The sequence below is a fragment of the Triturus cristatus genome, chromosome 1_2 (genome assembly GCF_964204655.1).
Source record: "Triturus cristatus chromosome 1_2, aTriCri1.1, whole genome shotgun sequence".
Lineage (NCBI taxonomy): Eukaryota > Metazoa > Chordata > Amphibia > Caudata > Salamandridae > Triturus > Triturus cristatus.
The window spans coordinates 605,997,564-606,025,076 of NC_140580.1; the positions used below are offsets into that span (position 1 = coordinate 605,997,564).

At 43.4% G+C, this 27,513-nt stretch overlaps 1 protein-coding gene across 2 annotated transcripts in view; it reads left to right on the forward strand.

The window, feature by feature from the left end:
- LOC146867721 (microsomal triglyceride transfer protein large subunit-like) overlaps positions 1-27,513 on the forward strand; it is a 374,501-nt gene that overhangs the window by 36,960 nt on the left and 310,028 nt on the right. For both annotated transcript variants that reach the window (XR_014962100.1, XM_085607151.1), the window contains exons 3-4: positions 9,681-9,868; positions 16,926-17,069. Coding sequence is in view for 1 of the 2 variants with exons in the window: in XM_085607151.1 (XP_085463277.1) it covers positions 9,681-9,868; positions 16,926-17,069 (332 nt within the window). In the remaining variant the exon portion in view is untranslated. The remainder of the gene's footprint in view (positions 1-9,680; positions 9,869-16,925; positions 17,070-27,513) is intronic.

Sequence of the window (27,513 nt, forward strand, 5' to 3'; positions counted from 1 at the left end):
TTCTAACAATCAAGCATCCCATGGGCCCTGATTTGAATTGGACTGGACTGGGGTAACAGTAAATTAGCATGCAAATTTACTGTTACCGTGAGGTAAAACTGCCTTGGTACAGTCCCATTAGGAGTTAAATCCACTGGAACGGGGCATTACAACTTTAGACCAAATGTTACGTTTGTTAAAACACCCACTATTCCCAGTTTGTTGGGATTTAATGTATACATTTACCTCTTTCCTTAACAGGTGGTAAATCTATGTGTGGAGCTCAGGGCTGAGTTGTGGGGTGAGTAGAGGAGGGATGAGAAGGATAATTTCTGGTAGGTGGGAGCATTGTATGTTCCACCAGTCAGGAAAAAGCATTGGTAAAGGCAATAAATTTCACCTATGCAACTACTATTCCTGCCAATGTTTTTTCGCCATTTGTGTACACCAGTGTGGCTGCTGTTCAGCATTGCTAAAAGCGGAGAGTAAGCGTGGAGTGGATTGGAGTGGTGTGGAGTGTCCCAGAATAGAGTGGAGAGTTGTAGAGTGGGGTGGCAAAGAGTGGCATAGCGTGGCATAGAGTGGAGTCGAGTATCATGGAGTCACGTAGATTGGAGTGGCATTCGGGGGAGTGCTGTGGAATGTTGTAGAGGGGAATGAAAATGTGTGCAGTGCTGTGGAGTGGCCTAGAGTGGTGTAGAATGCTGTAGAGCAGCATGTTGTAGAGTGGAGTGGAGTGTAGTGTAGTGTAGTGACATGGAGTATCGTAGAGTGTCATGGTGTAAAGTGGAATAGAGTGTTGAAGATTGGATTTTCATGGAGTAGAGTGTCATACAGTGGAGTTTTGTGGAGTGTCATAAAGTAGGGGGGATAGAGTGTTGTAGAGTGGAATAAGAGTGTCATGGCATAGACTGAAGTGACGTAGAGTGGAGTAGATTTTCGTGGCATATAATGGAGTTGCGTGGAGTGGAGTGTCATGGAGTATCGTAGAGCAGAGTGTCATGGTATAGAGTGGAGTAGAGTGTCGTAGATTAGATTTAAATGGAGTGAAGTGTCGTACAGTGGAGTTTCGTGGAGTGTTGTAGACTGTCATAAAGTAGATTGGAATAGAGTCTCCTGGCATAGAGTGGAGTGGAGTAGAGTTGTGTGACATATAGTGGAATGGCATGGAGAGTCAGATTTGAGTGGCAAAGAGAGTGCAGTAGTTTCATAGAATGGAGTGGTGTGGTGTAGTGTCGGAGAGAAGAGTAGAGTTTTGCAGAGTGAAGTGGTGTACAGTGGAGTAGAGTAAAGTGGAGTAGTGTGTTGTAGCATAGAGTGGAGTAGAGTGTCATAGAGTGTTGTGGCGTAGAGTGGAGTAGAGTGAAATGGCGAAGAGAGGAGTGGCGTAGCATGGAGTAGAGTGTCCTAGATTGCTGCGGCATGGAGTGGAGTAGTGTGGCTTAGAGTGAAGTGCCATAGAGTGTCTTAGAATGGAGAAGAGTAACGTAGAGTGGCATAGAGTGGAGTATGCCTAGTGTGATAGTGCACTGCCATTACTGACGACACATTTTCAATTGAACAGACATGAGTTTTACTGATAAAACTATACAACACAGAAACGATAATGTGTGGAAATCTGCATCATCAAGTGTATTGATTTCTTTTGATTGTGTTAAAATACTTGTTTTCACCGTACTTCAGAATTCCCAAAAAACGTGCTTCATTTGTACTTTCTAATTCTGATATATTGTGTTCATTCACTGGCATTTAAATGTTGTTGTGTGCTAGAAAAAAATAACGCCCTACAGTCTTTCTTTTCACAACCCCAGTATCCAGCAAGAATGTCACATAAATCCTCTCACTTTGCAGGCAGAGGAAGAGCAGTAAACTCCTACCTCCTTCGGATGACATAGCCTAACATTTGATCTCTGTGTTTGACTGCACAGTAATGTGACAAGATAAAACCAAAATTGAAAGGACTTTTAATTGCTCATTCACTGAACTCCAGCATGGTTATTTTGGGGGTGTTTAAGAACCCCCCACTCTCCTACTTCCAGAGCCTATGACATGGACTTGAAATTGAGGAAGAGGATTGTTTAAGTAATATTAGTAAAGCACACTTACCAAAATAAACAAGATTGTAGACAGATCATTTTTCCTCACAGGCATGTAAGACTGATGATATTGAAGTGGCAGAGATAAGTAGAATCAGTTAGGCAGGAAACCTTTAAAAAAAATACAACCGGATTTCTGCTTCCTGAACTAGCATAGAAGAAAGACAACTGAAAACACATGTACACTTGTGGAGGGCCTTACCAAAAACGAAAAAGAGTTCCCAAAAAAGTAAGCACTTGTGGAAGAATATAAGGAGCCAGTCAGAGGATGGTAAACAGGCTATGCTCCACGGGAGGGACAAAGACATGCTGGAAAGCCTAAAACAAAAAAGCCGAAAAATAGAATGCAAGCAAACGTGAGGTGCAAAACACAAAACCAGTGATGAGCAATGGTAGGAATGCATTGCTAGAGAAGCTTTCAGTGTGTCCCCAATATGTCTTTGGAACCAGATAAATGCGATGTCTGGTAGGCCTCGACCTAAATATGAATGAGGTTTGGCTGCTGCTACTGCAGCCAAAGTCTCATTCAAATTTTTCAGCCAGATTTGCCTTCCAGAAGAATTGGTTATGTATATATATCTTTATTCGGTGTCATAAAAGAACATCCATAAAAGCAGTTACAAAGATATATAAATAAGAAACATAGTACAATACAAGATAAAATGTTACACATTTTAAAAATTAAATAAGTGGTTACTTAAAACTTTCTTCAAATTCATCTAGTTAAAAAGTTTAAGCACATAATCCATAATTTCATTGGTTATGGTTTTTCTGCACCAGGAAAAACCTGTTGTGGAATAAACAACCAATTTATAACTAGGTGGGGCAGAATTTTATGCATTAGTTTCGCTCAGCCTCACTTGCAGTCAGGGTCCATATTGCCAAAATTCCCCACAAAACCAGTCTTTGCTCGGGTAGTAGAAGTTAATATATCTACATAATGTGTTCTAAAGAATTGATCTTAGAGTGACATATCCTGCAACTGCCTGCATTATTTCAGAACGTTTTCCTGTTTCTTCCAAACCCTGAAAGCTGAAAAATTGATGGCTGATTATCTTATGTCAAATTTGCCTCTGGTATAGTAATATATAAGCATAATTGTGTTCCTTTATTCAAATGAGACATCAAGCTTGAGGCATAATTGTCTTTAGTATTCAAATAATCCTGATTGAGAGCACATCATTTTGCATACCTTGCACCTTTTGACAACTTACTAAAAAGCCCCAAGGACATATGTGCTGCCAATAATACATTTTGATCCAACTCCTGTGGATCATTTCTCAAGGGTAGTTGCCATGAATTTCTATTAGCTTTGACTTCATTACCAATAGCATCAAATATAATATTTTTCAGGGAGCCTTGTTCATTACATATAGCTTAGGACAACTCCTTAGAAATGCTGCCTTAGCTGCCTGATTAATCCCAATTCCAATCCAACCCGAGCTTGGTTCATGGAGGTTGGCTGCCCAAACATTACATTGAGCTAAATCGAGTACCGGACCAGGCTTAACAGGTCTCCTGCCTATGACCAGCAACAGGCAGCAATTTCAATTTCCTGAATCGGAGGGTGAGAGTTGCAGAAGGACATTGAAACTTTCTGTCAGTTCTACACAAAGTAAAAGCCAAAGAAGAGCGTTTGTTGTAGAAAGGGGATTTCATGATGACCAGTTGTTTCCAAACCACCTCCAGAATAATTGCATGTGGCTGTCTGGAAAAGGGACACATTACTCACCTGCATGTACCTGTGTCATTTTGCCCCCACCAAGAACGCAAATATTGATTTTATTAGTATTAAGTAAAATTTTGCTTCATTGTTTTCATCCAACTTCGTCAGTGACTTAATTAAACTGACTAGGTTTCCATTCTCTCTCTCTCTCTTTCGGCAAATTAATAACAAAGTCAAGCAGGGTAAAAGGATGGCGGGGGAGGGTGTCTAGGATGGAATTGAATAGAAACAACAGAGGAGAGGAGCAGGTGTAAAGAGGGAAAGGCAATGATGTGTAAGGGAAGGCAGATGATGGTGGCTAGGAAGGAAGCTAATAGAAATTAGAGGAGAGCAGTGTGACTATATAGGGAAGGTAAGAACTCGATCAAAGTCGGAAACTGGCTGGTGGCATAGGATCTTAGGCCATCAGATGACAGGAAATGAGAAAGGTAGAAGTACATATTACAAAGCTGTATTTTTGGAATGGGGAGGAGAGACAAGGAAGGAAGAAATAGTATAGAGAGAAGCAGGTGGAATGAATTGGTACAAAAAAGAGATTAACATAAAGTAATTCAGATGTAAATCACACAGGAAAGAGTTTTTCTTTTTTTAAAGATTAGAAGGACTCTACTGATAAAGAATTCAGTATTACAGTTGCTACACCTGAGACGGTTTGTGTGACTCTATTCTGGGTGTTGAATCTTTTGGTTTCATGTGTTAAATTTTGTGAGCTCCTCATGTTCTTGTTTCTTCCAGATTCTTTGGTCTGATGTTTTTTTTTCATCTGCATACTGGTGCACCTGAGCTTGATAACAACCAATTTGGGGGAAATTAACTAGCTTCTGATGATCACTTTCCCTACGTCCCCTTTATAAAGGCTGAACAACAAGGCACCAATATACAGCTGTGCTTCAGCCCTTTGCTGGTAGACCCTGATATGTGTTAACACCCTGATAGGTACTTACGTGGACCAAGCTTCACCCTCATCCATTGTGATTGTATAGACCAAATGCAAGACTCCCAGTAGCAAGAGTGAGATCCACAGACAGACCTCGATTGGATAAAGAGGAAACACGGCGCAAAATGTGATAGATTATATTTATTCCAGGGAAACTGCCACACCAGTGGTGCGTTGTGCAGCTCTCTTCAGCCACTCTCCAACTGCTCTCGAATCCTGCTCCCACTTTCCAGATATTTCAATGAAAACATTCTAGTGGAAAAGTTCTGCTAATGACATACTAAGGTTCCCTTCATCCCCATATTAGGCTAATCCAAGAACACTGCATTACTCCACCCCTTAGGAAAACACAAAAAAAGGAAAACAATACTGAAGAATCTAATGAACAAAGATCCGATGTAACTCACCCAATCCAATCCACCCCACTCCAATCCAATCTACCCCACCCCAAAACAATCCACCCCACACCAATCCAATCCATCCTAATCCAATATACCCCACACCAATCCACACCACCGCAGTCCAATCCAATGCACACCACCCCAATCCAGTTCACCCCACCAGAATCCAATACACCTCAATCCAATCCATCCCACTGCAATCTAATCTACTTCACTCCAACCCACCCCACGCCAATCCAATCCACCCCACTCCATTCCACCCCACTCCATTCTACCCACTTTATTTCACCTCACTCCATTCCATCCCACTCCAGTCCACCCCAACCCACTCCAGTCCTGCTTAGGGCTTCCAACCATTTTTTTAAAGTAAACATCACTTTAAAAAAATGAGAGTTTATAATCGGGGTATTCGCCTCTAATAATAACAATGTAGCAATATAAATTGACAATTCCCCCAAAGCTCGATAATGCTTATTTGTCTTCACTTAATAACCAATTGTTAGTACTATAAATACATGATATCCTTTCAGTGGCACCAGCTTCATTGACTAATCCTGTTGTAGGCAACAAATGGTTTAAAAAGGCAATGAAGACGGTATGGTTTATTAATTGGCTCAATACTGCCACCTTCCAGAACATTAATTTACATAGATTGCTGTTATGCCCCTTTTTGGTTGTGTCTTTTATACCATCATGGGCAGTTCACTCGGTATAAAACCCTTGCTTCCCTATTAAGGCAGTCGGATGCAGCTCAAATCCTCCATCCCAGAATTTGCCACATCATTTGTAATTTTACGCAGCCTCTCTTTCTTCCGATCAAATGAGATTTTTTTTTATCTATGTAGGAATTACCAAAACTTCTGAAACTGCTCTGTGCTGCACAATAATGTTAACTAGTTTTATAGTCCTTCTGTCTCAGGTTACCCCAATCGGTAAAGACTCCATCATCTGAAGCTTGGATTTACAACTCGGTAACAGGGCCTTTTTTTCGACTATAATCCACAGCAGTGGGTTATCTTTATTTGGCCTTACCGGGCCTTTTTTTTGTCTACTATCCATTTCCTTTTTGGTTATTTGAATGACTGACCAAATAGATGCTTTACATTGACAATCCTTTTCTTTATTTACTTCACATTCACTTGATCAACATTCTAAGGCTTGTAATTCAGTGTATTATGAATATAGAAATTTCTTTAATATCGATTTAGAATCAATTGGTGCAAATGAGCGAGTCATTTTTGAAGTTTTAAAAAGTGGAAGTCTTGGGCATAAACTTCAAGTGTTTTGAGTAAATTGTGTGTTTCACATCAGAGGAAAGCAGAGGAGCTGGAAGCGCATTAGATAGAATTAGATCTTCCCTGATTAGGACTTGCAGTATTTTGTGGATTCACCTGCAATTGCGTATGCCAACTGTATTTATGCTGATTTGTTTTATGGCTTTTTCTGCCGAATAAAGTTTATGACTGATCTCCAATGGAGAGGGAACTAATAACAGCTATAATAAATATTACTAGTTGCAAAACAATAGTACAAATTGATGTGTATCTGAAACTAAAAATAGGATTTAAAGGGAACCTACTTTTCTTGATGGAGCGAATTATGTTGTGTTGTTTTTTTAACCGTTTTATGTGTATTTGTTTGAAAATTAAAGGTTGCACCAATGATTTAGGTTATAAATTATTCAAAAAATTAGGTGAATTTTAGATGTCGGTTAAATGATTTTGTATACTATCCGAAAGAAGAAAATTTTCCAGAATTAGATTATTTTGAAAGAAGAAGTAGATGCCCTACTGTGGTCACTTTACACATTAGGAGGAGTGGGCACCCAAAAGAAGAAGGGGAGGGAGAATTTATATAAAGCTATAAATAAGGGCTGGGCATACTAGTTTAATTGCATTATTAGAATGCTTGTATACATTTGTTATGGTTCCATTTTCCATACATTAAAAACTGTGTAGTTTGGCAAAAGAAAAAATCAAACTGCATAGCCTGGCATAACAAAGTTAGATTTGCTAGTTTGCTGTATAATGCGAGTGGTCAAGGAAGCTATAGTCCTTACAGAGTGAAGCAAGCTTTGTCCCATGGATTTGATCCTTTCAGATGTTTTGAGGGACAATACATGTAACAATAAGTGTCATTTTAGGCTTAGGCCAGTGCTTCACATAAGCAGGTGCTGTCCAATATTGTGTACCTGCACCTCTTTAACTTAAAACTGCTGCAAAACATTTAATAGTAAGCCTAAGCAGAGTTCTGCGTAGCAGAACTCTGCGAAGTGAACAAAAACTCCACCAGGCTACGCGGAGCTCCACAATCGGCAGAGTGTGCTTTGTCATGCCATTGATTTTCAGAGCAGGATGTTTGTCCTGCGCTGGAAAATCAATGTGAATGGCACCATGCGCAGCGCAAGAGGGTGCTGCTTCTTTTCTGCCGCTCGAGAAGATATTCTACTCGAGCGGCATCTTTCTCAATGTGAACAGGAGGTTTTTCAATGCGATCGGTCGCGACCACCCGCATTGATTAATCTGACCGCCGGGTTGAGAAATCTCGCTGGAAGGTGGATTTTTCTTGCTCGCCCTCGCCAATTTGATGTTGGGGAGCACGTGAGGAAAAATCTCGCCGGTAGGTGGATTTTCCTCGCTGCACTGCCAACTTGAGGTTGGGTAGCGCGAGCGAGGAAAAAACCTCTGCTCGGCTAAGTGAAGTAGAGTTTTCCGGAACTCCGTGTGCTTCGCGGAGTGCGTTAAACTCTGCAAATTCTGTGAACAGAGCAGAGTTCACTGCCTGGGCTTATTTAATAGGAGAGTACCAGCATGTCTCAGGAGCAGCGTATACGGAATGGTATAGGTTTGTGGATAAGGATCTGAGTCAGATGAAGAATAGGTGGATTGAGTAAGTAACCAAGTAAATACAACACAGGTTACTACATACCTAACACAGGTTACTACAGATTGTGCCCATACTCCCAGGAAAGTCCATGCAGCAAAGATATTGAGAATGCACAGTTTTCAAATTAAAGAGTTTATTACGTTCAGACTGCAAGGGTATTGTGAGAAAGACAGCTCAAAGTTTTCTGCCCCTTTTGCTTATTTGAGTATGTGAGGAAAAAGTGCCTCCAGAGAGGTCACACATCCATGGCTCATAGGGTAGCAAACATAAAGTTAAGTTCACTGTGTCAGAGGTGTTTTTGGAGAATGAGTTGAGCAGTGATGATTGGGTGGTGGCACAGTATATGATTTTGTTTTAAAGCTTTCTATATAATTTCTCTGTTCCAGGTGCTCAATTAATTATCTTGAGCTCCCCTAAGTTATTATCATTGCTTGGGTCTTCCCTCCAAGAGTTAATATTGCAGCAGGGGTGTTTCCACTGCAAAGGAACACACACGCAAATGAGCAAAAACCTCCCAAACACACTTGCAAGAAGACCTGGTCTTAACCAGCTCTTCATTGAATCTGTCATGTGCAGAGGTGGTGTTTTCACCTTGTTACTTAATATCTGCATTACTGTGTCGATGTAAGGCAGTGGTATGATTCAAACTGCACACCACCTGCAAAGTTGTTTTATGAACAACAATGTGTAGGGCCACCACTGTTTTACTCATTATGCATTGGGATAATTTAGCTTACCACGCTCACCAAATCTGCTTAATTTGCAGCTTGCTTTCAAGGTCCACAGAGAAATGATAGGAAGGAACATCCTTTGTCATTAAGAGTCCAGCTGAATTTGATGCTTACAGGAACCTATTTATCAATGTAGGGGAATACAGAATAAACCCTGAGTAATCTACATTTCCATGAGTATAAGAAAAGTAGGCATCGCAACTTTATGCATAGCCCCTGGCACAATCCTGTAGACATGAGCTATAAATGGTGTAAGGTTTATTGTTGTTTTAGAAACCACCAGCTCAACAGTTTTCCACCGCGCATGGCTTAAACCAATGACAACTACAATGAACACAATACTTGTAGAAAAGGAATTGTACGAAACCAAGAAAACACTGGAGTTCATATAACAAATCAATGAACATTGAATAACCACAGAAACTAATGAATGTATGAAATATTCAAAGTAGCATAAAAATATCTGCATAACATTCAACAAAAGACCTTTCATTTTCTTGAGGAGAAGGCTACATCAACTACAGTCGCGATAAAGCATTCAACATTGGCCAAGAACTCATCCATGTACGTGAACCATGCTGGACAATGTATTTTTGCATTAGTGAGAAAGGTATAGAGAAATGCACTGCCATAATTTTCCCAGAGTAGTAACAACGTATTGGTAACCCATATGAATTTATGAAAAACAGTACTTAGAATACAAGGATACAAGATATATACTGTGTTATCTAGACGTAACACTTTTCTGTATGATACATTACTGTTCTAAATGCATAAATACATAGATAAAAAAATTGTGGACTCGATCTTTGCTTGATCAAAATTGCCTTTGCGTGTATTCTGTTAAGCATGTCAGCTTTTGATGGTCTGTCTTTAGCTACCTTAAAAAACAAAGTGAGGCATTGCTTGTCATTTTCTTTGTAGGACAGTTGGACCCACCATCCTTTCAGCCTGGAGTTCTGCATCAGTACCACTACACTGTGGACTTCCAGATAGGACACCTTTCTCAGCCGTCGGTGAGAAAAAGCAGCCTGAAAGCGGAAGCAGCCGTTCAGGTCCACCTCTTGTGGAGAAACGCTAGCCATCCAGGTGAACAGCTAGTCCATGTTAAGGTGAGTGTTATAACTATCTCTATTGCACGGCTTCCCCCCACCGACTCACTGCTAGTTACATACTGGAAACACAGAAACATCGTTTACTAATAGAAAGGGACCATGCTACACCTCTTTAGAACTTCAATGATGATAAAAAAAAAACCAAGGCAACATTGTGCAACCCATCCACCATTCCTGGTCCCTTATTTCTTAATTGCTCTATGTCTAGAAATGAAAAACTCTCTTTTAACGTAATCACAAAGACTCCTATGCAGCATCCTGGTAAACCAAGCACAGAGCTGTAGTACGCTGTATTCTGTGGTTATGTGCCGCTCTGTGTCACCTATTATCACATAGCGTGCTCTATGCTTGGAATGTTGGTGTTAAGCTGTACTGTTGCGGTTGGACAGTTATTCTCTGGGAAGCTGTGGAGTTGGAAGTCAATTAAATTTGTGTCTCCTGTGAACTCATACCTCAGAGTCATTACTACAGGAGTCTTCCTCCATATTTGTGCAGAGCAGCTTGTTGAACTCTGCATATACTTGACAACGCGTCGTATACTGTTTGTGTCATGATGATTTCTCCTGACCTACCAGTTGAAGATGGCATGGCCGTATTTTTGGGAGGCTTTACATCAAACTCCTTGCCGCAAGCTAGGTAAGTAAAAAAAAAAATCTGCAAGGATTGATCAGGTAGGTGCAGTGTGCCACCAACCATAAATAATAAGAATACTGCTAGTCAGCAGTCAGACTTGGAAAAATATGTGAGGCACGAGGCTGCAGCTTGAATGCGCTGATGTTAGCTTATTTAAATCTGGGTGTTTTTATTCAGTGTGGTTTATTCTTCCAGCTTAGTCTTACCATCATGTCTCTAGAAATATCAGATCAACCCTTTTTCTTTCCAAATTCCAATTCAAAATATTAGTGGAGGATTTTGGGAGGAGTGTTTTACATTTCAATTGGATTTTGCCAATATGCCGTTAAAATGTGGTAGGGAAGTTGGGTAAACATTGAATAATAGTATAATAATGATTTCAAGCTCAAAGTCCACTTAAATAAAATTTGCAGGTGTTGCAGTATTTTGTGAATTTTACATTAATTTCACATTGTTATTTAAATGTATTATTTGGATAGCGCCCTAACAATGAAGCTTCACGGAACTGAGTAGGGGTAAATATAGTGCCATCACATAAAAAAAGCACTTAATGGTTAAAAATCCATGTTTTCAGTGGAAATAAGCAAGACTCTAGAGTCTAGTTGAAGATGTATCGGCAGAGAATTCCATACCACCTGAGGCGTAAAAGGCTCTCAAACTAGTGTTATCCATAAAAAACATATACATCATAAACATGCTTTTGATAAAAAGTACATTGTTAGCCTTATCATATGCACTAGATGCAACAAAATCCCAGGTTCAATAAATTTGAGCAAGTCCTCGCAATACAGATGTCCTATTGGAAGAGAGAAAGTGAAGAATGTTAGGCAGGTAGGAATTGCAGTCCAGATCCAGCTCTTTAAACTAAACATTGTGGTGCAAAATCACGCAAAAACGACTTAGGAGATAACCGCTGCATTTAATAGCTCTCTCAGTTGTATAGGTGACCTGCTGCTATTATCGAGTCTGTAGGTCTCAGATTCAAAAATGTCTTACATTTGATACCAATAATGTGAGCACTGTTGGGGAACTAAACTCAATAACATCACTCCTAGATGCAGTAATAAATCATCATATCTGTTCGACTCTAGTATTGTTAAAGTTACGATTTTGTTGCATAAAAATGAAGGTATGAAGGAAGCATACGTTTTCTAATAAAATACGTAAATTCAGGTTTTTAATCTGTTGACACATACAGTAATTCCTAGTTCCGGAATCCAGTAAGGGAGGACTTTAAACATGGTATCCACAGACAATGCCTGAATAACTTTCAGATAGTTTTCATTACACAGAGTCTTAGGGCCTTATTCCGAGTACAGCATTCTATGACCTCCGTACTCTTGGTGGCAGTCCAACCACCGCCACGACTGCGGATCTGCCTGCCGTATTTAGAGTGCAGCGGTTGGACCGCCGCCGCTGCTAGGATCCAGGATCTTGCAGTGGTGGTGCTGCGGAAAGGGGCGGCATCGGCGAGCGTATTCTGAGTTGCATTTCCACCTCCCATTTCATGAAGGTGAGCCTGCCATGAAAAGGGTGGCGGAGATGCAACTAAGGCCCCCTGCCACGTCTGGGCTTTGGGAGGCATGCGGGGGCATATGTTGTGCCTGCCTGGATTTGGAACCCCATTCCTGCACGGTGTGGCATGCACGACATGGTGCATGCCACACCGTGCAAGAACGCGCTGCAGGTGAAGTCACGGCAGCGATCTGCTGTTAAGGCTCTCCTATAAGCCTAACACAGCTGCCGCCGTTAGACCACTGCAGTACCACCTGCCTGCCCTGGAGTCAACTCAGAATTGGCCAGAAGAGAGTACTCGCTTGGGTGCGTTCCCCAAGGCAGATAAACTCAGCAAAATTGCCGAGCGTATATAGCAGCAAAATACATCCACCACTGATACGTGTACATTTGATATACAACAGGGGAAGGATTAACTGCTTTACAAGCGAATAGAGGAACCGGGACGGAAGTAGAACCGGCTCTAAGACAAAAGTAAACATACTCAGAAAACCAGCCCTGGGGAAGCTGTGGGTACTGCCCTGATGCGACAAACACATGTTGGCTTAAGACTTGAGACCAGAATTCTAAGAACAAATTAAAAAGAATAAAGAGAAGACTAAGAATTTGGAAAATGTATTATTTGAATGTAACTACTTGAATACGTTAATGAACAATAATGTTCGTGTGTGCTTGAGAACAAAATAATTGATTAGCTGGTGACCGCGGTCACACATTTGGGGGAGTGGGTGATCGCCCTATCTCTGAGCAGCACAAGACAGATAGGGCCAACTTAAATCATGTATATACACATTTAGAGCGCCACACACCTGCAAAAAACCTCACCCACCTCAAGTGTAAAGTCATAATAAGGCCCTAACTCTTTCTGATATCACCGGCTGCACTACAATGAAGTGTATGTGCCCTTACAAGCCAAGCAACCAGGCTTGCCTTTTAAATTGAGAACTCTACATAACTCATTCCTTACCAGGAATATAATGTTGTTAGCACCTAGTTGAAAATTATGGTTTCAATTGCCTAGTCCACCAAGGACATAAATATTTCTGATTTAACTGTTCTTTGAAATGTTTTTAACCACATACATCCAATGTAAAAGCATAATGCTAAAATCAAAACTTGTTAATTCATTATCCAGTGGCAGTCGCCACTGGGTAGTTATAGTTAGGATTGTGTTTCCATAGAAAAAGCATTTTTAGGTTTGCTTATAACTTTGCACCAGTTGATGAATCTTCATGAAACTTTCCAAACAAAAGTCTCATCCAATTCACCTCTTTCTTGGGAAGTTTCTGGGTGATCTGTCAAGCGGGGGCTGAGATAAAGGGGGTCCAAAAAATGTTAGGCACAGCTACAGCACAAACAACTGAATGGATTTACACCAAATTTATCAGAAAGCTAAATCTTCGTCCAGATAGTGTTCGTTTTGTGATTTGGTGTATATCCATTCAGTAGTTTTTGAAAAATGATGGCTAAAATCTGTTGTATATTTCATGCCGCAGAGGATCCTCAGAGCCGACAGGTCTTGAGATGAGATCTAATTGGATGCCACCATATCAACAACAATATGGTGGAAGTCATCTTAGGACATGGTCCTGAGTCCTAGGGAAAAAAAAAAAGATATGAGATGGCAAGGTAGGGATACTCTGCCCCCCTAGTGTGTGTGTTCCAGAGGGGCCAATACATATTTTAAAAACATTTTACAGTGAATTTGCAGTAGAACCGTGGAAAAAAAAAGGGACTGCACTCCAGTGCATTAAAAAAATGAATCCCTCAGGGTTGACCTGGGCCTGGGGAGGGAAGCTACTTGGGGGGATGGTCCAAATGATTTTTAATGGGTGGGGGGCATGCAGCCCCCCTCCCGACCCTATTCAAGCCAAAGGGGACCCCATATTCCAGGGCTGCGTCAACATAAAATACGAGGGGATGTGTGCCCCTCTCCCCTAAACTTTGTAAGCACTGAGGAACCCATCCCCCGGGGCTGTAATCATTTTTAAAGGGAGGGGACGTGCGCCCCCCCAACCCATATCGGCCCTGGGGACCCCTTCCCCCAAGGCTCGATAATTAACAGTGTCCCAGGGAGCACACCCCCGGGACACTGTAGTTTCCGACCTGGGAGAGTGCAGGCATACCCTGCCTGTACTCCCTCAGACAGCGAAGAGAACTATGCTCCACCTGGGCGGGAGCAGTTAAAAAATGCTTCTCTCGCCTGGGCGGAACCAAATGAAAGGTGCCGGCTACTGCCAGCACCCAATTTGTTGATGGATGGGGCTGCCGGGGCCCTGAGGCTCACCCCATGACCCACAACAAAAGTTAAGCCATGTGTGCCCTGGGTAGGCACCATGGAACCAAAAAATAATAATCCCGATGGTACCCACAATGGGTGCCAACTGGGGAGTCGGCTGGGGCCGTGGGGGCCCTGAGACTTCTCCACAACCCCAAAACAAAATTTAAAATGTCAGTGTACTAGGGACACTGACAAAAATAGTGAAAAAAAAGAAGAAGAAGAAATGCGTGGCAGGAGCTGTCCGTTTGTATTCACTGCTCCTTGAATGAGCATCCCATAAGTATCCCATCAACATCCCTACTGAGGCCAGGAAGACGGTCACCCACGCACTCATCAGCAGCAGACTCGACTACGGCAACGCACTCTATGCAGGTGCCACCCAGAAATTCCTCAGGAAACTTCAGAACGTGCAGAATGCCATAGCCGGACTGGTCCTCAACTTCCCCCGCTACATCTCTGGACAGGTACGAGAACTCCACTGGCTCCCAGTCAACAAAAGATTCACCTTTAAGCTCCTCACACATGCCTGCAAAGCCCTCCAGGACACCGGACTAGCATGTCTGAACCACTGCCTTTCATTCCATGTACCCATCAGACACCTCCATTCCGCCCAACTGGCACAAGCCACTATCCCTCGGATCAGCAAGATCAGGACCGGGGGAAGATACTTCTCCTACTTCTGCTACCTCGCTGCTAAATCCTGGAACGCCATGCCTCTTCACCTCAGGCTCTCCCCGTCTCTGACTCAATTCAGGAAGGATCTCAAGACCTGGCTCTTCGAATGAACCGTAGTGCACAGTCTGACCTTCACCCCCCCCCCCCCCCCCCAGTGCCTTGAGACCGTCACGAGTGAGTAGCCACACTCAACAAGTACTGATTGATTGAGTGATTGATTGATTGTATTAAATACGTACATTTGTATTAAGTTAAAATTGCCATTGTTGTCTGGGCCTAATGTAATTTACATAATCAGAATCCAGTTTATTTTGGCATACTCATTTAAGAGAAGTGTTTACCTGCAGAGCACCTAAGCCTTGCTATTTCACTAGAAGCAGAAGGCCGTGGGTATGATTTGAAGTTTAATGAAGGGCCCACCATCTGTCAGAGTGGTGGAGGGTATTATTTCTGCTGCCCTAGCAGACTACAACCTGTCAACCATTTATCACTGACATCATGACAGTTCCTCTGAAAACACTGCAAGTTTGGTGCACAGCTGCCTTCTTTCAGGAGGCCACACACCAGACTTTTTTGTTTTTCAAAAACAAACTCCTAAAGTGGGACTTGTTTTTGAAAACCAAGGGCAAGATGTAGGTGGCCAAATACAGATCGCTAACACTGAAATTCGCAGAATTTCACCGTTTGCGATCGGTATTTGGCTGAGAGCAATGTAGGTGAGTTTAAACCTACTAGCAAAATAAGGAATCTCAAAATTTGCGATTCCTTATTTTGCTCTTGCATTTAAGGAATCGCAAACTGCGATTCCTTAAATGCAATGTAGGTAGCACAAAAGAAAGTGCACTTTAGACTTAAGGAATCGCTAATTACCACCAACTTCAAGTTGGTGGTAATTAGCGATTTCCTGTAAAACAGCACTTTTTTGCATTTTTTAAAGTGCCTTGTGGCACACATTCATGCCCTTAGGGCATGTATGTGCGCCACATGGGCACACATGCACATTTCAGGGGTGCAACAGGGTGTCCTTTTGACACCCTGGCACCCTTGAAATAGCTCCCGCTATTTGCGATTCCTTAATACCGAATCACAAACAGTGAATATGTTCCCATTCATTCCTATGGGCCTCCTAGCCCATAGGAATGAATGGGTAGGTATTCCTTATTAACAAATCTCAATTTGCGATTTGTTATTAAGGAATTTTAAGGAATCGCTAATATTTTAGCGATTCCTACCTACATTCAATTTAGCGAGTCCTTAATAGCGATTCGGTAAAAATCGCTATTAAGGACTCGCTAAATTGAATTTACCTACATCTGGCCACAAGACACTAATGACTCCTTATTCTTGAAGTTTTCTGTCAGGGTGTGGTAATTTTTCTTTTTTTTCTGTCTGGCACCGCTAGCTGTTTCCCAGATGTGAAGGATAGGAAAATAAAACCCCATCAGACCACCTGCTCTAAATAGGGTAGTGCAGGTGATCTGATGTTCTTACTCGGGTGGACCCTACACCGCCCGTCTATTTGGGTAAGCTTACGGATGGAGGAACCAGTAAGGGTCCCATCATTGGAAGGATGACAGTTGGCAGGGCCCCAAATAGAGATGGTAGACCAAGGGTAGATGGACAGGGTACCCACAACATTTGTAAAGGAGTACCCATACTCTAAATCAGGCTGCATACTCATTCCAACAAAGTGAGCTGTGCTACACAAGAAATAGGTCTGTATTCTGTATTCTAGAGCATGAAATATGTTACATTTATTAACCCTGTTTCGTGGGCTGTTTCATATTATTATAATAAGTATAATAGAGCTCCACTCCCGCATTGTTAAGTTATTTTATTCCACAATTTAAACTTAGAGCATTTAGATGGTGAATGCTTTCACTTAGATTACCCTCCTGAGGCACTCTGTGTGGATAACTGCCCTCCGCTTCTGTTTCATTTCTTCTTCAGATTCATGATTTTAAAATACACCATGTGCCAGAACAGGAGAAAACTGGAAATGTCTCCATGGGACTGTCCCCTGAAAATCTGTTGGGTGGAGAGGACTTCGGACATATTGCACTGCCTGTCATCTTTCACTGGAATTCAGGAAAGGTATGAGTATGTCAAATTCTTTTGGATTAGAAAAAGTTCCATATTGACCAGGTTGGGCTTAGAGCTATAACAATTGAAAACTGAAATTAACTCTGTTTTTCAATCCGTGTTTCCAGCCTTTTAGTCCTTCTATTTATGCCTGTGATTAACCTTCAAGACTAGATGGTCTTCATTTTATGGTAAATATATAGCGAAACTTGCACTAATGTGGCTCTATGTCTTGGAAAATGTATACTTATTATGTTGAATATATGCTTCGTGTTTTTGAAAACACATATTAAATATCTCAGATCGTAATTTGTTTCCTAGGAGCCCACCAATGGCTAGAAGCTAAACCCACCCCAAAGGTTCATGTGACCCTGTGCATCTGTAGAATGCTCTGGCTATATTAACGATGCGTTTATCTATCCTAAGCTAATGTGTGTATATTTTACAACACATGCCATATAGTAACTGAGGAATGTGCAAGGTGAGATGATAAACAGTATTGACTCATCACAGAAGCAACTATGCTTTATTTTAAAAAGGCTACACACACGGCATTGCAACGCGAGTATATACAAAATTATACATGTATCATTAAGTCTATTGCCTTTGATGAAACAGACATGATTTCTCTTCTTTCTAATCATAAGCATTCTTCCAGCTTGAACACAAAAGCTTCCCTCCACTTACCTGCCACCCTTTTCTCACATCCTCGTGCTTCCAAGCTCTGCAAGGAAGCCTTGGTATGGATCCAAGGCTTTGAATACAGCCAGGGCTAAAGGAGCTCACCTCAGAGGATAAATAATGGTTTGAATGGGTTATCTTATTGTTAATATGGATTTTGATGTATTTGTCGACAAAAATGAACTATTGTTCTTATTAATAGAATCCCCCATCCCGAACTCCACAGCTACCTGGACATGCAAGTATGTAGTCAGGCAGGCCCTGCAACCTAGGCCTGGGATCACTGATTGATATGTCACAGGTGGGAAGGTGCATAGCTGGCAGGCAAATATACGCGGGCAGGAAACTCTTGATCAATCCCACAGATAGGCGCAGCAACATCACAGTGATCAGGGGAGATTGCCCTCAAATGAAGCACACATGTCCTGAGGAGTTACGCGCGCTTCGAAAAATACCATAAAGTCAGATGACACATGAGTTAGGAACACATAGCAAATCAGGACTTAGCACACATGGTGATCACGTCCTCCCCACGCCAGACATCCACCACTGGCCACACTGTGCCCACGCAAGGTCGAGACTCGCCTGTAGTAACGTTTGACCTTTAATTTATGGCAGCAACCAACATTCCTCACCTAATATTGTATTCCGGATGAGTTTATGGCTTGATGAGAAAATGTATAAAAGACTACCGCAAACCCAATGTAAATTGAGACAGTGCTCAGACCTCGAGCCTTTAACTGTTCTCCCGGCCGTATTATTTAATGAAACATAACTGTTCCTGTTTTCCTAAATGCCTCTTGCTCTCTGGTTTTTACTAAGATATTCTCACCCGATCATCATTATAACATTATAATGCCAGATATAAAGGTGAAATGGGTCAGAAAAAGACAAAGCCACATAAACTATTAAAGAATGTTGTCATGTTAGAGAAGACTATTTGCCAACAGTAGCAATATATGTCCAATGGGTGAAGCTAGAATGGCAAATATAAACCTGTACCAACCATCAAAACTTACATTTTGATAGAGACTTCTAACCACAGGTTCCTCACTTAGTGAATTTCCTAAGGAACAAGACTGGATCTGGAAGCTTTCAATAGCAATTCCCTCACGCATCAGTAGGTGGCATCATGAGGCTCTGGGTCCTCCCCATCCTGGATGTGTTGTTGGCACCACTATATCTGCATCACTTCCGCTTGCTGGCGTCAGTTCCTTTCTTACTGTGCCTTCTGACGTGGATCCAGAGCTCCTAAAATCCTGTCAACACTGACAGAGATGTTGTTCCCTCAAAGATTTTTTCAGTGTGTATCATGTCTCTTCCTAAAACTGCAGGGTTTAAGCCATGACTGCAACCATCCTATGTTGGTGACAGATAACTACAATATCTGTCTCTGGTGCCTCCGCTCCAGTCACGACTCATCGTCTTGCGACTGCTGCACCAAGATGAATTAAAAGGCCACCAGAAACCCCCCCAAAAAAACTTGCCATCTAGGAACTTTGGAGGAAGTCAAAGAAGGTGCCCGGTCTCAGTCAAATTTGAGGGTACAACACCGTCAAAGTCACGCAGTTCAGGTAAGTTTAAGAAAAGTAAACACCATGAGGTCAAAACATGGTTCTCCCTCTTCCTGCCACTTGGAGTTGCGATACACCCTGGGCACCTCCATTGCCTCAGAGGCGGTCCCCTGTTTTGGACCCAATACAGACACTTTTCCCGATGCTCTCTGATATCCTGAGGCCATTGGCGACTCCTCAAAATCTTTGTGAATTCAAGCAGGCCTTAGACACTATCTTTGGAGCCCAAACAGATCCCTCTGGAGCACCTTCAGGCCCTTAGAATCCGAGGTGGCCTCAAGTTGGGTTACTGCTGGCTGATCCATCCCCAACTGCTCCCTTGACCACGCTTCAGGCGAGCCCCTCCTCTTAGCCCAGCTCCACTGAATTCAGTTCCAGCACCATACCCAATACCACCTTCGGCTCCCCCGCTGATGGGGCAGCCGAGGTTCTCAACGCCAATTTCGATGTCACTGACGTGGACAGAGAGCCAAAAGTTTTATCGAACTTCGAAGGTCTGAATCCTCCTCCCACATGGTCATAGCCTTATCACCTGTACTCCTGCTCATACCCTGGAACCTCACAGTAACAGGATGATGATGATGATGATGATGACAGTATTTATGGCACTTCTATGATGATAACCATTTTCTGGACTTACTGGATGCCAGTGGTTTGGACTCCTCACCAGACAGTGGTTTATTCCCCCCCCTCAAACAACTATGGCGACAGAGTCAGCGGTTTATTCCCTCCGCCCCCCTCCCCAAAAACAACTATGGCAACAGAGTCAGCCTCCTTTGCAGTAGTTATAAGAAGAGTGGTAGAAGTATTAGACCTCACACAGAGATGCTTAACCCTGGGCACACAAATCAGGAACCTCTTCTTCCCTTTAATGAAGCCCTCACGGATGCCCTGTTGGGCACCTGGGCAAAGCCAAGATCATGTCCGTTAGTATACAGGCAAGTAACAAGGTGGCCCAGGCTTGCTCCCTGAGATCCAGATTTTCTTCTCCAGCATCCAACTCCGGAGAGCTTGGAGGGGCAGACGTCCACAAGTCTCTTTAATCCAAATGCTTTTCCAACAGCACCACCTTATAGAGAATCAAAGCAAATAGAGACACTTAATAAACATGTTTTCTTCTGCCAGGCTTACACTTAGGCCCATTAATACATCTCGCCTCCTGTGCAGATACTCGCATCCATTGTGGGACATAGTGGTGAATATCTGGCCAGCTGTACCAGATGACACTCATTCAACTTTGGATGGTCAGGATGCAGTGAAGTATTCATTCAGTCATTCCTAGACACGACTGACTGGGTAGGGCAGTTGGAACCATCATGTTGCTTCAGCACCTTGCATGGATTTGCTCCATGGGCTTCGTTAATGATGTGCAACAGTCCCTTTGACAGCTCTGGTCTGTGTGGACCTAAATGAGGACTCAGCTTTATGAGAGCAAATCAACTGCTCGTTCTCTAGACCTAAACCTGCCTGTTTGGCTGACCCCCATCAAGTTCGCCCCTTTTAAAGCTTCAGAAGGTTATACCAGCAGAGGCAGCGCCAATACGGATCTCAGCAACAACATACCTCTCAGTCCTACCGAGGCAGAGGTCGGGGATCAGGCAGGCCGTGTCCAGGCACTCAATGACAACACTCTACCCTAACCTCAGCCTCACCTCCTATATTTTCCCCAAAACCACTTTAATATACCCTCAGCAGCTCACAATTGCCCAGTGCAAGGACATATTACCTTTTACCTCCCTGGGTGGAGCAGCACCACATCTGATCAATGGTTGCTCCAAATCCCTACCCTCCCTATCCTGTCCCCGAGACATTCTTTTAACTCCAGAGCACCTCCTGGAGGACTACCTGTCAATACTCTGCGGAGAGGTTCAAGCTCTCTTTGCCAAGGGACCAATAGAGAGAGTGCTGGAACCAGAGATTGGGACTGGCCATTATTCTTGGTGCCGAAAAGGGTGGAGGCCATCACCCCATCCTCAATCTTCACCCTCTAAACTTCTTCCTCCCAAAGGACAAGTTCAAAATAGTCTCTCTCGCCAAACTCATGTCTGCCCTGGACCCATGATACTGGATGGTGGCACTGTATTTGCAGGACGCCTATTTTCACATCCCCATCCTAAAATCCCACAGATGTTAGCTGCAGTTTCAGGTAGGCTACAAGCTCTTTCAATTCTCTGTGCTCCCCTTTGGCCTTACCAATGCATCTCAGGTGTTCACAAGGGTGATGGTGATGGTTGCAGCCGATCTTGTGAGCTTAGGAATACCAGTCTACCTATACCTTGTCGACCTGCTACTGAAGGCGGTTTTCCCTCAAACAGTCATAATATTTGCAAAAACAATTTGATTCTCATTGGTTTCATTAAGCATCACAATGCAAGTAATAGCTGTAAACAATGTTATTGTAATTAGACCCTACATTTAATACAGGGTTAAAACATCAATCACGCCATAAGTACAAAAACGTAACAAGTGTAACTCAGGAACAGGCTCAAGATCATTAAACCTAAGGAATCAAAGATTCATAGTAGTTTGTTATTTTGTGAACAGACTTACTGTTTTCTCATAACTAGAATTGTTTGTTAATTATTGTTATAAGGTGGTTCACCTTCATTTGAGACATGATGCATTTGTCTGTTGTCTATATGTACACTTCACCATCTTAAAAAGTATTATGATACTTGTACTATGGAGTGTTGGTCTATTTCATTCTCTTGTTAAAATTAGTTGTTTACAGCCATTATTGCTGACAAAATTAACACTGTGATACCTATGATTGCAAATGATGCCAATGAGAACCACTGTTTTTTGCAAATATTGTATATCCAGGTTCCTGTTGGAGTAAGTGTTGCCATTGCAACATTTAGTCAAGCAGTCGTAAGCCACCTCCAAACAATGGCTGACCTGTTGACGTGTTTCTTTGGGGAAAATATTTTTATTTTCAATCAGATGATCAACAATGACATAACATTTATACACAGTCAATCAATACCCAAGAAGTTGCCACAGTGTAATTGCTGGTGAACAATGCAGTATATAAACCCCAACTAAACGCCGACAAACTGATATGACCTTGTTGGGTATCTCTATCAATGTGCCAAAGTCACACCTGAGTCCTTCACAATGGCTCCCTTTCTTCTTGGGATCCTGGATACAGTGCACTTCCGAGCCTTCCCTCTGTCTCAATGAATGTCTAGGACATTCGGGCTATAATCCTGTTGTTTCAACCCTTGACCTGGGTCTCAGTGAGAGTGACTATGAGGCTATCGGTCCTTTTGGCCTCCTGCATCCTTGTGGGCTACTCCAATTGGCACATACAGGCTCTGCGGTGGGATCTGAAGTGTCATTGGGCTTAGCACCAAAGAAACCTGTCAGAATTCATCCAGGTGTTGAAGGCAACTGCGCAAAACCTGCAGTTGTAGCTGCTCGACTGCAAGTGGACTGATGGCAGGCCCCTCTCCCTACCCTACCCAGGCTAACAGTTGTGACGTATGCTTTGTTGCTGGATTAGATAGGTCATCTGGGAGAGGTGGGTATTAGAGGACTGGCCTCTATATAAGCTTGCTGGAGATGGAAGTGATTCTTTTGATGCTGCGGGCATTCCTCCAGACCATCAAGGGAGAACAGGTTGATGTGCTCACAGATTACACTACCGCCATATGGTATTGCAACAAACTGGGCTGCCTGTGGTTGTGGGTCCTATGCTGTCAAGCTCTCCTTCTCTGCAAATTAATGAATGCTCAGGGCATCCCCCTAGTCACCCAGCACCTGATGAGATCTTTGAATGCCAGGGCAGACAAGCTGAACTGACGGTGCCTAGCAGATTACGAATGGCAGTTGCACTCGGGTGGCACGGGCATCTTTCAACAGTGGGAAGCAGGGGCGGCCGGTGAACTTTGAAAGTAGAGGGGCGTTCCATTTAGCCCCGCAAGCTTTAAATTTGGCAGTCATGGAAGGCAGATGATAAGGCGCCAGGCCTCTAAGGCTCCAGCACTGTGTATGGTAAAAAGCTGTTAACAAGGCGCTGTTTCATGCAGTCGTTTCTACTTTTGAGCCAAGTGTATGGAATAGCCTCACGCCCTATTGAACGGGCCCGTGGTTTGATCCAGTTGTGCTAGGCTGTTGTCTGTTTATGTTAAGGGCCCAAAAATAAGAGGGTTATTCAGTTCAGAAATAGACGTAATCACTTTGCGTATCAGCATTTGGAATTTTGCAGTCATTACCAACCTTTTCCCCAACTGCAGTTTTCATGCACGTAAATTTCACCAGGTGAGGTCTGCTAATATTTCCTTGAGGAAAATGCATGATAAATGCCTATATGCAGAATTAAGTTCTGTAAGAACAATTTCCTCATATTATTCTCCATTTAACAGCGACGGCCATTGAAACACAAGGCAAGGTGCACTTATACTCACCGTTTTCAGCTTGGTCACGGACACGGTGTTTCTCCCAGAGGTGTCTCTCGGGCCCAGATGCAGCTCATTGAAGGAATGAGGGAAATAGGAACCCAGCACAGACTGAAGGAAGCAGTGCTGGAAATCCCGCCTCCTATTCTCTGACAGTAACAAGGGTCAGCCAGTCACAGGAGGAGGCGGTATCCTAAAAGGATGTTATGAGCTACGTCATAGATCCGGTCGAGCCGAGTATTCAACCAAAGTCCTGGCAAAACTGCTGCTCTAAGTAGCTCCTGCTTGCCCTCACCACTGCCTTACAGACACACACTGCACATGCGGGATTTGGGCGGTATTGAAGTTGTCCACCTCGCATGCGCAGCGTGTGTTTGTACACGGCTGTGCTGCACTGCTACCAGAATGGACAGTGTAAGTGCCGCAGCCTCAGACCAGTCCAATCTCCTTCTCCGTCCTCTGAGACTGGTGTGCTCTGCCCCCTACGCCCTCATGCAGGAACCGCCAATGGTGGGAGGAACCCTTTCTCAAACCCTTTTCCGCCGCGTAGACCGTGCAGTGCCAAAACCTTTTACTCGCTGGAGTTCCCAATGTGGTTCTCTCTCCGAGATGCCCTTCACCTGGCCTGTGGATCAGGACTTCTGTATGCATTTTCACCCCTGCCTCTCTTAACCAGAGTACAGCAAAAGTTCAAGAAAGTTATCTTCGTTGCACTGGACTGGGCAGTGAGAGTGTGGTACCCATTCCTTCTGGCCATTCGCATTAGTCCTCCCATCTGGCTGCCTCTATGGGAGGACCTTCTGTTGCTGCAGCTTGGCCAGGTCCTTCACCCAAGCCTGCACAACCTACACCACCATGTGTAGAGATAGAACAACGACATTTGAGGGCTTTCGATCTTCCTCCCGAAGTAATTGGCATGATATTGGCAGCCAGGCATCCATCTACCAAAACTGTTTATGCAGGACGCTGGGAGAAGTTTGTGGTTTGGTGTCCCACCTGTAACATCCAACCATTGAACACAAAGTTGTCTTTCATTAGCCCAGCAAGTCTCTGCCATAGGCAACTGTGAGGGCTGACTTTCGGCCATTTTGACTTTCATATCTTTACCAGTTCAGCCCTTCCTTTTTGAATCATTTATTGTGATGCGTTTCTCAAAAGTGCTGATCCACATGGTCCTGCCAACACCTTTTGTGATGCTGCAGTGGAGCCTTAATTTGGTCCTCACCTATCTGATGTGCACCCCCTTTGAACCGATGTACAACTGTCCTCTCTGCCTACTCACCATCAAGACGGCATTCCTCATTGCCATAACATCTGCCAGGCGAGTGAGTGAACCTCAGACTTTGTCTGTGCAGCAGCTATACACTTCATTCTTCCCAGATAAACTGGTCCTTCGGACAAAAGAAGCATTCCTGCTGAAGGTAGTCATGCCCTTTCACATAGGACAATCCATTACCTTGATTGCTTTCTATGCTCCACCTCACCTCTCCAAGGAGGAAGAATGGCTCCACTGCTTGTCTCTAAGAGGACCTTTAGTTTCTTTATAGATCGGACAAGGGATCACCAACTGGACAACCAACTTTTTGTCAGTTTCTCTGGAGCTAAAAACCGCAAAGCGGTGCAAAAGATAACCATCTCTTGATTGTGTTATGCATTGAGATCTGACATGGGTTGGCCAAGAAGAAGGTTTACAAGTGTATTCCACTAGGGCTACCACTGCGCTACCGTGGACATTTGCCAGGCTGCTATGTGGGTGTCCCACCATATGTCCATAAAGCGATACTGCCTGAACAGTCAGGTCCGGCGGGACGCGCATTGCATCCCATCTGTTCACCAGGCTTTCCTAGTTTGAGCCATTCCACAGACCCACCACCTCAGGAGGTACTGCTTTGGTGTCTATTCACAAGGTGAGGAATCTGGGGTTAGAAGACTTTAATTAGAGGAACAAGTTACTTACTTTAGTAATGCTTTTTTGGGTAGAGACTGTACCTAAACACAGATTCCTCACCGACCCTTCTCCTCCCTTTGACTGTTTAGTGGAATGGGCTCATACAGTTTATTAATAATATCCCAGTATTACACATCTGCACACTGGATTTCAGTTTTTTTTGTTTGTGATCACTAGGTGGCACTGAAAGGCAGCACACAGGGGTTGTGTGGATCTGTTTGTAGTATTGGGTTCTGAGCAGGAAGAATGACAAATCTATTGAACCAAAAAGCTCCTTGGGGCAGGTCAAACAAAAACAAGCATTGGAAATGCAATCAGTCTTGCATTTGTTGGAGTTGGAGCTATTGGCAATGTAAATGGCACTGTAAATGGCAATGCCTTTTAGGTCGAGCTTAGAGCTAGCGCACATGTGCTGCTCTGCAAAACTTGTTGTGGTGTAGTAGCGAATAGAAGCACTGCCCAGTCTCCGCCCATATTTGCCATTGGCTTGTGTCATTGTCTGTCCTAAATGCTGGCTTCTGATTCTCGGATAGGCTTGTTAGCCCCTCCTTAGAACCGCCTCCTCTTCATTTGTCACCTCCCATGGTGACTGGCCCCTTTACTTCAGTTTATACACTGTATGTGTTATTTAGACTGTGAGCACTATTTTCTTTAATGAGGTTCTCCTACTGCAGGCACAACATGCTTAGGTGCCTTCTTTAGCCCCCCTCCTGTTGTCCGTGCCTTTTTATCCCCATCCGCCTGCCCTCCCATTGTCCGTGCCTTCTCCCCACCCACCTGCCCTCCCTCCCGTTGTCCGTGCCTTCTCCCCCCACCCGCCCTCCCTCCTGTTGTCGGTGATGCCTACCATTTGCAATGTAATAGGTCTTGCATAAATGCGAGACCTATTGCAGGGCAAATGCTTGTATTTAAATGAAAATGAACAGCCTGTTGCCCCGTTTAATGAGTTTTGACTGTTATGTGATTAAGGGGCAGTGTGCATGCTTCTCTGGACTCCCCAGGAGCGCAGCGGGCACACAGAGAGATGAACCCCTGTAAGGCCAGTTAATTTCAGTACAGTGGACGGGCAGACACCGCCTTGAGGGACTCACACCACCATCAGCATCCCAATGACACACAGAGATGCAGAAGGGTGAGGCACTGTGCAAAGGGACTACCCGTAGGCGCTTAGAGTAGAGCGTGCGGTACCTTTACAGACCACTGTGGGGAGTCCGAGGAGGAAGGGAGACAGTCCATGCCTTAAACCAAACTCAGTTTCTGCATTTCACAGACAGGGGCGTGTCACAAGCCCCTGGACTGCAAATCTATCTAGTGTTACATGCCTGCATTCGGATTAGCACTTGAAAGCAATAGCAGGTTCTTGCAAGATGTGCAACCTTGAGCACAAAAATACAATTCTCGTAACTGGGCACTGGAAACCCAGTAAAATCGTCTGGTAGGTTACTGCTCTGGTGCTAGACATTTTTGGTAGGCCATCTATTTAAATGATAATAGAAGAGACTCCTTTGGTGACGCAGAGATCGATGAAACCAATGCCAAATCTGGTGTGCGAAAACAGTTCTTTTACAAACCTGGGAAAGTGTCTAGAGACTTTTGAGGGTGTATTAGGCATTATAGAGCATTACTAAAATGCATGCTGGGTTCAGCACTGTCAGTATACAACATGCGGCATAATGAAACAATGCAAACCCTGACACGTTTCGACTTCCCGCCGAACAATAATTATGTATTTGAGGACTATCTAGCCAGAAAAGTGCCCGGAAGCGCAACTTTAATGATGCTCCTGAAGGTAAGTAACAGTGACCCTATAAACCTTTTCTGAATTACTGTTCTTCAACAGGTGGAGACCGCAT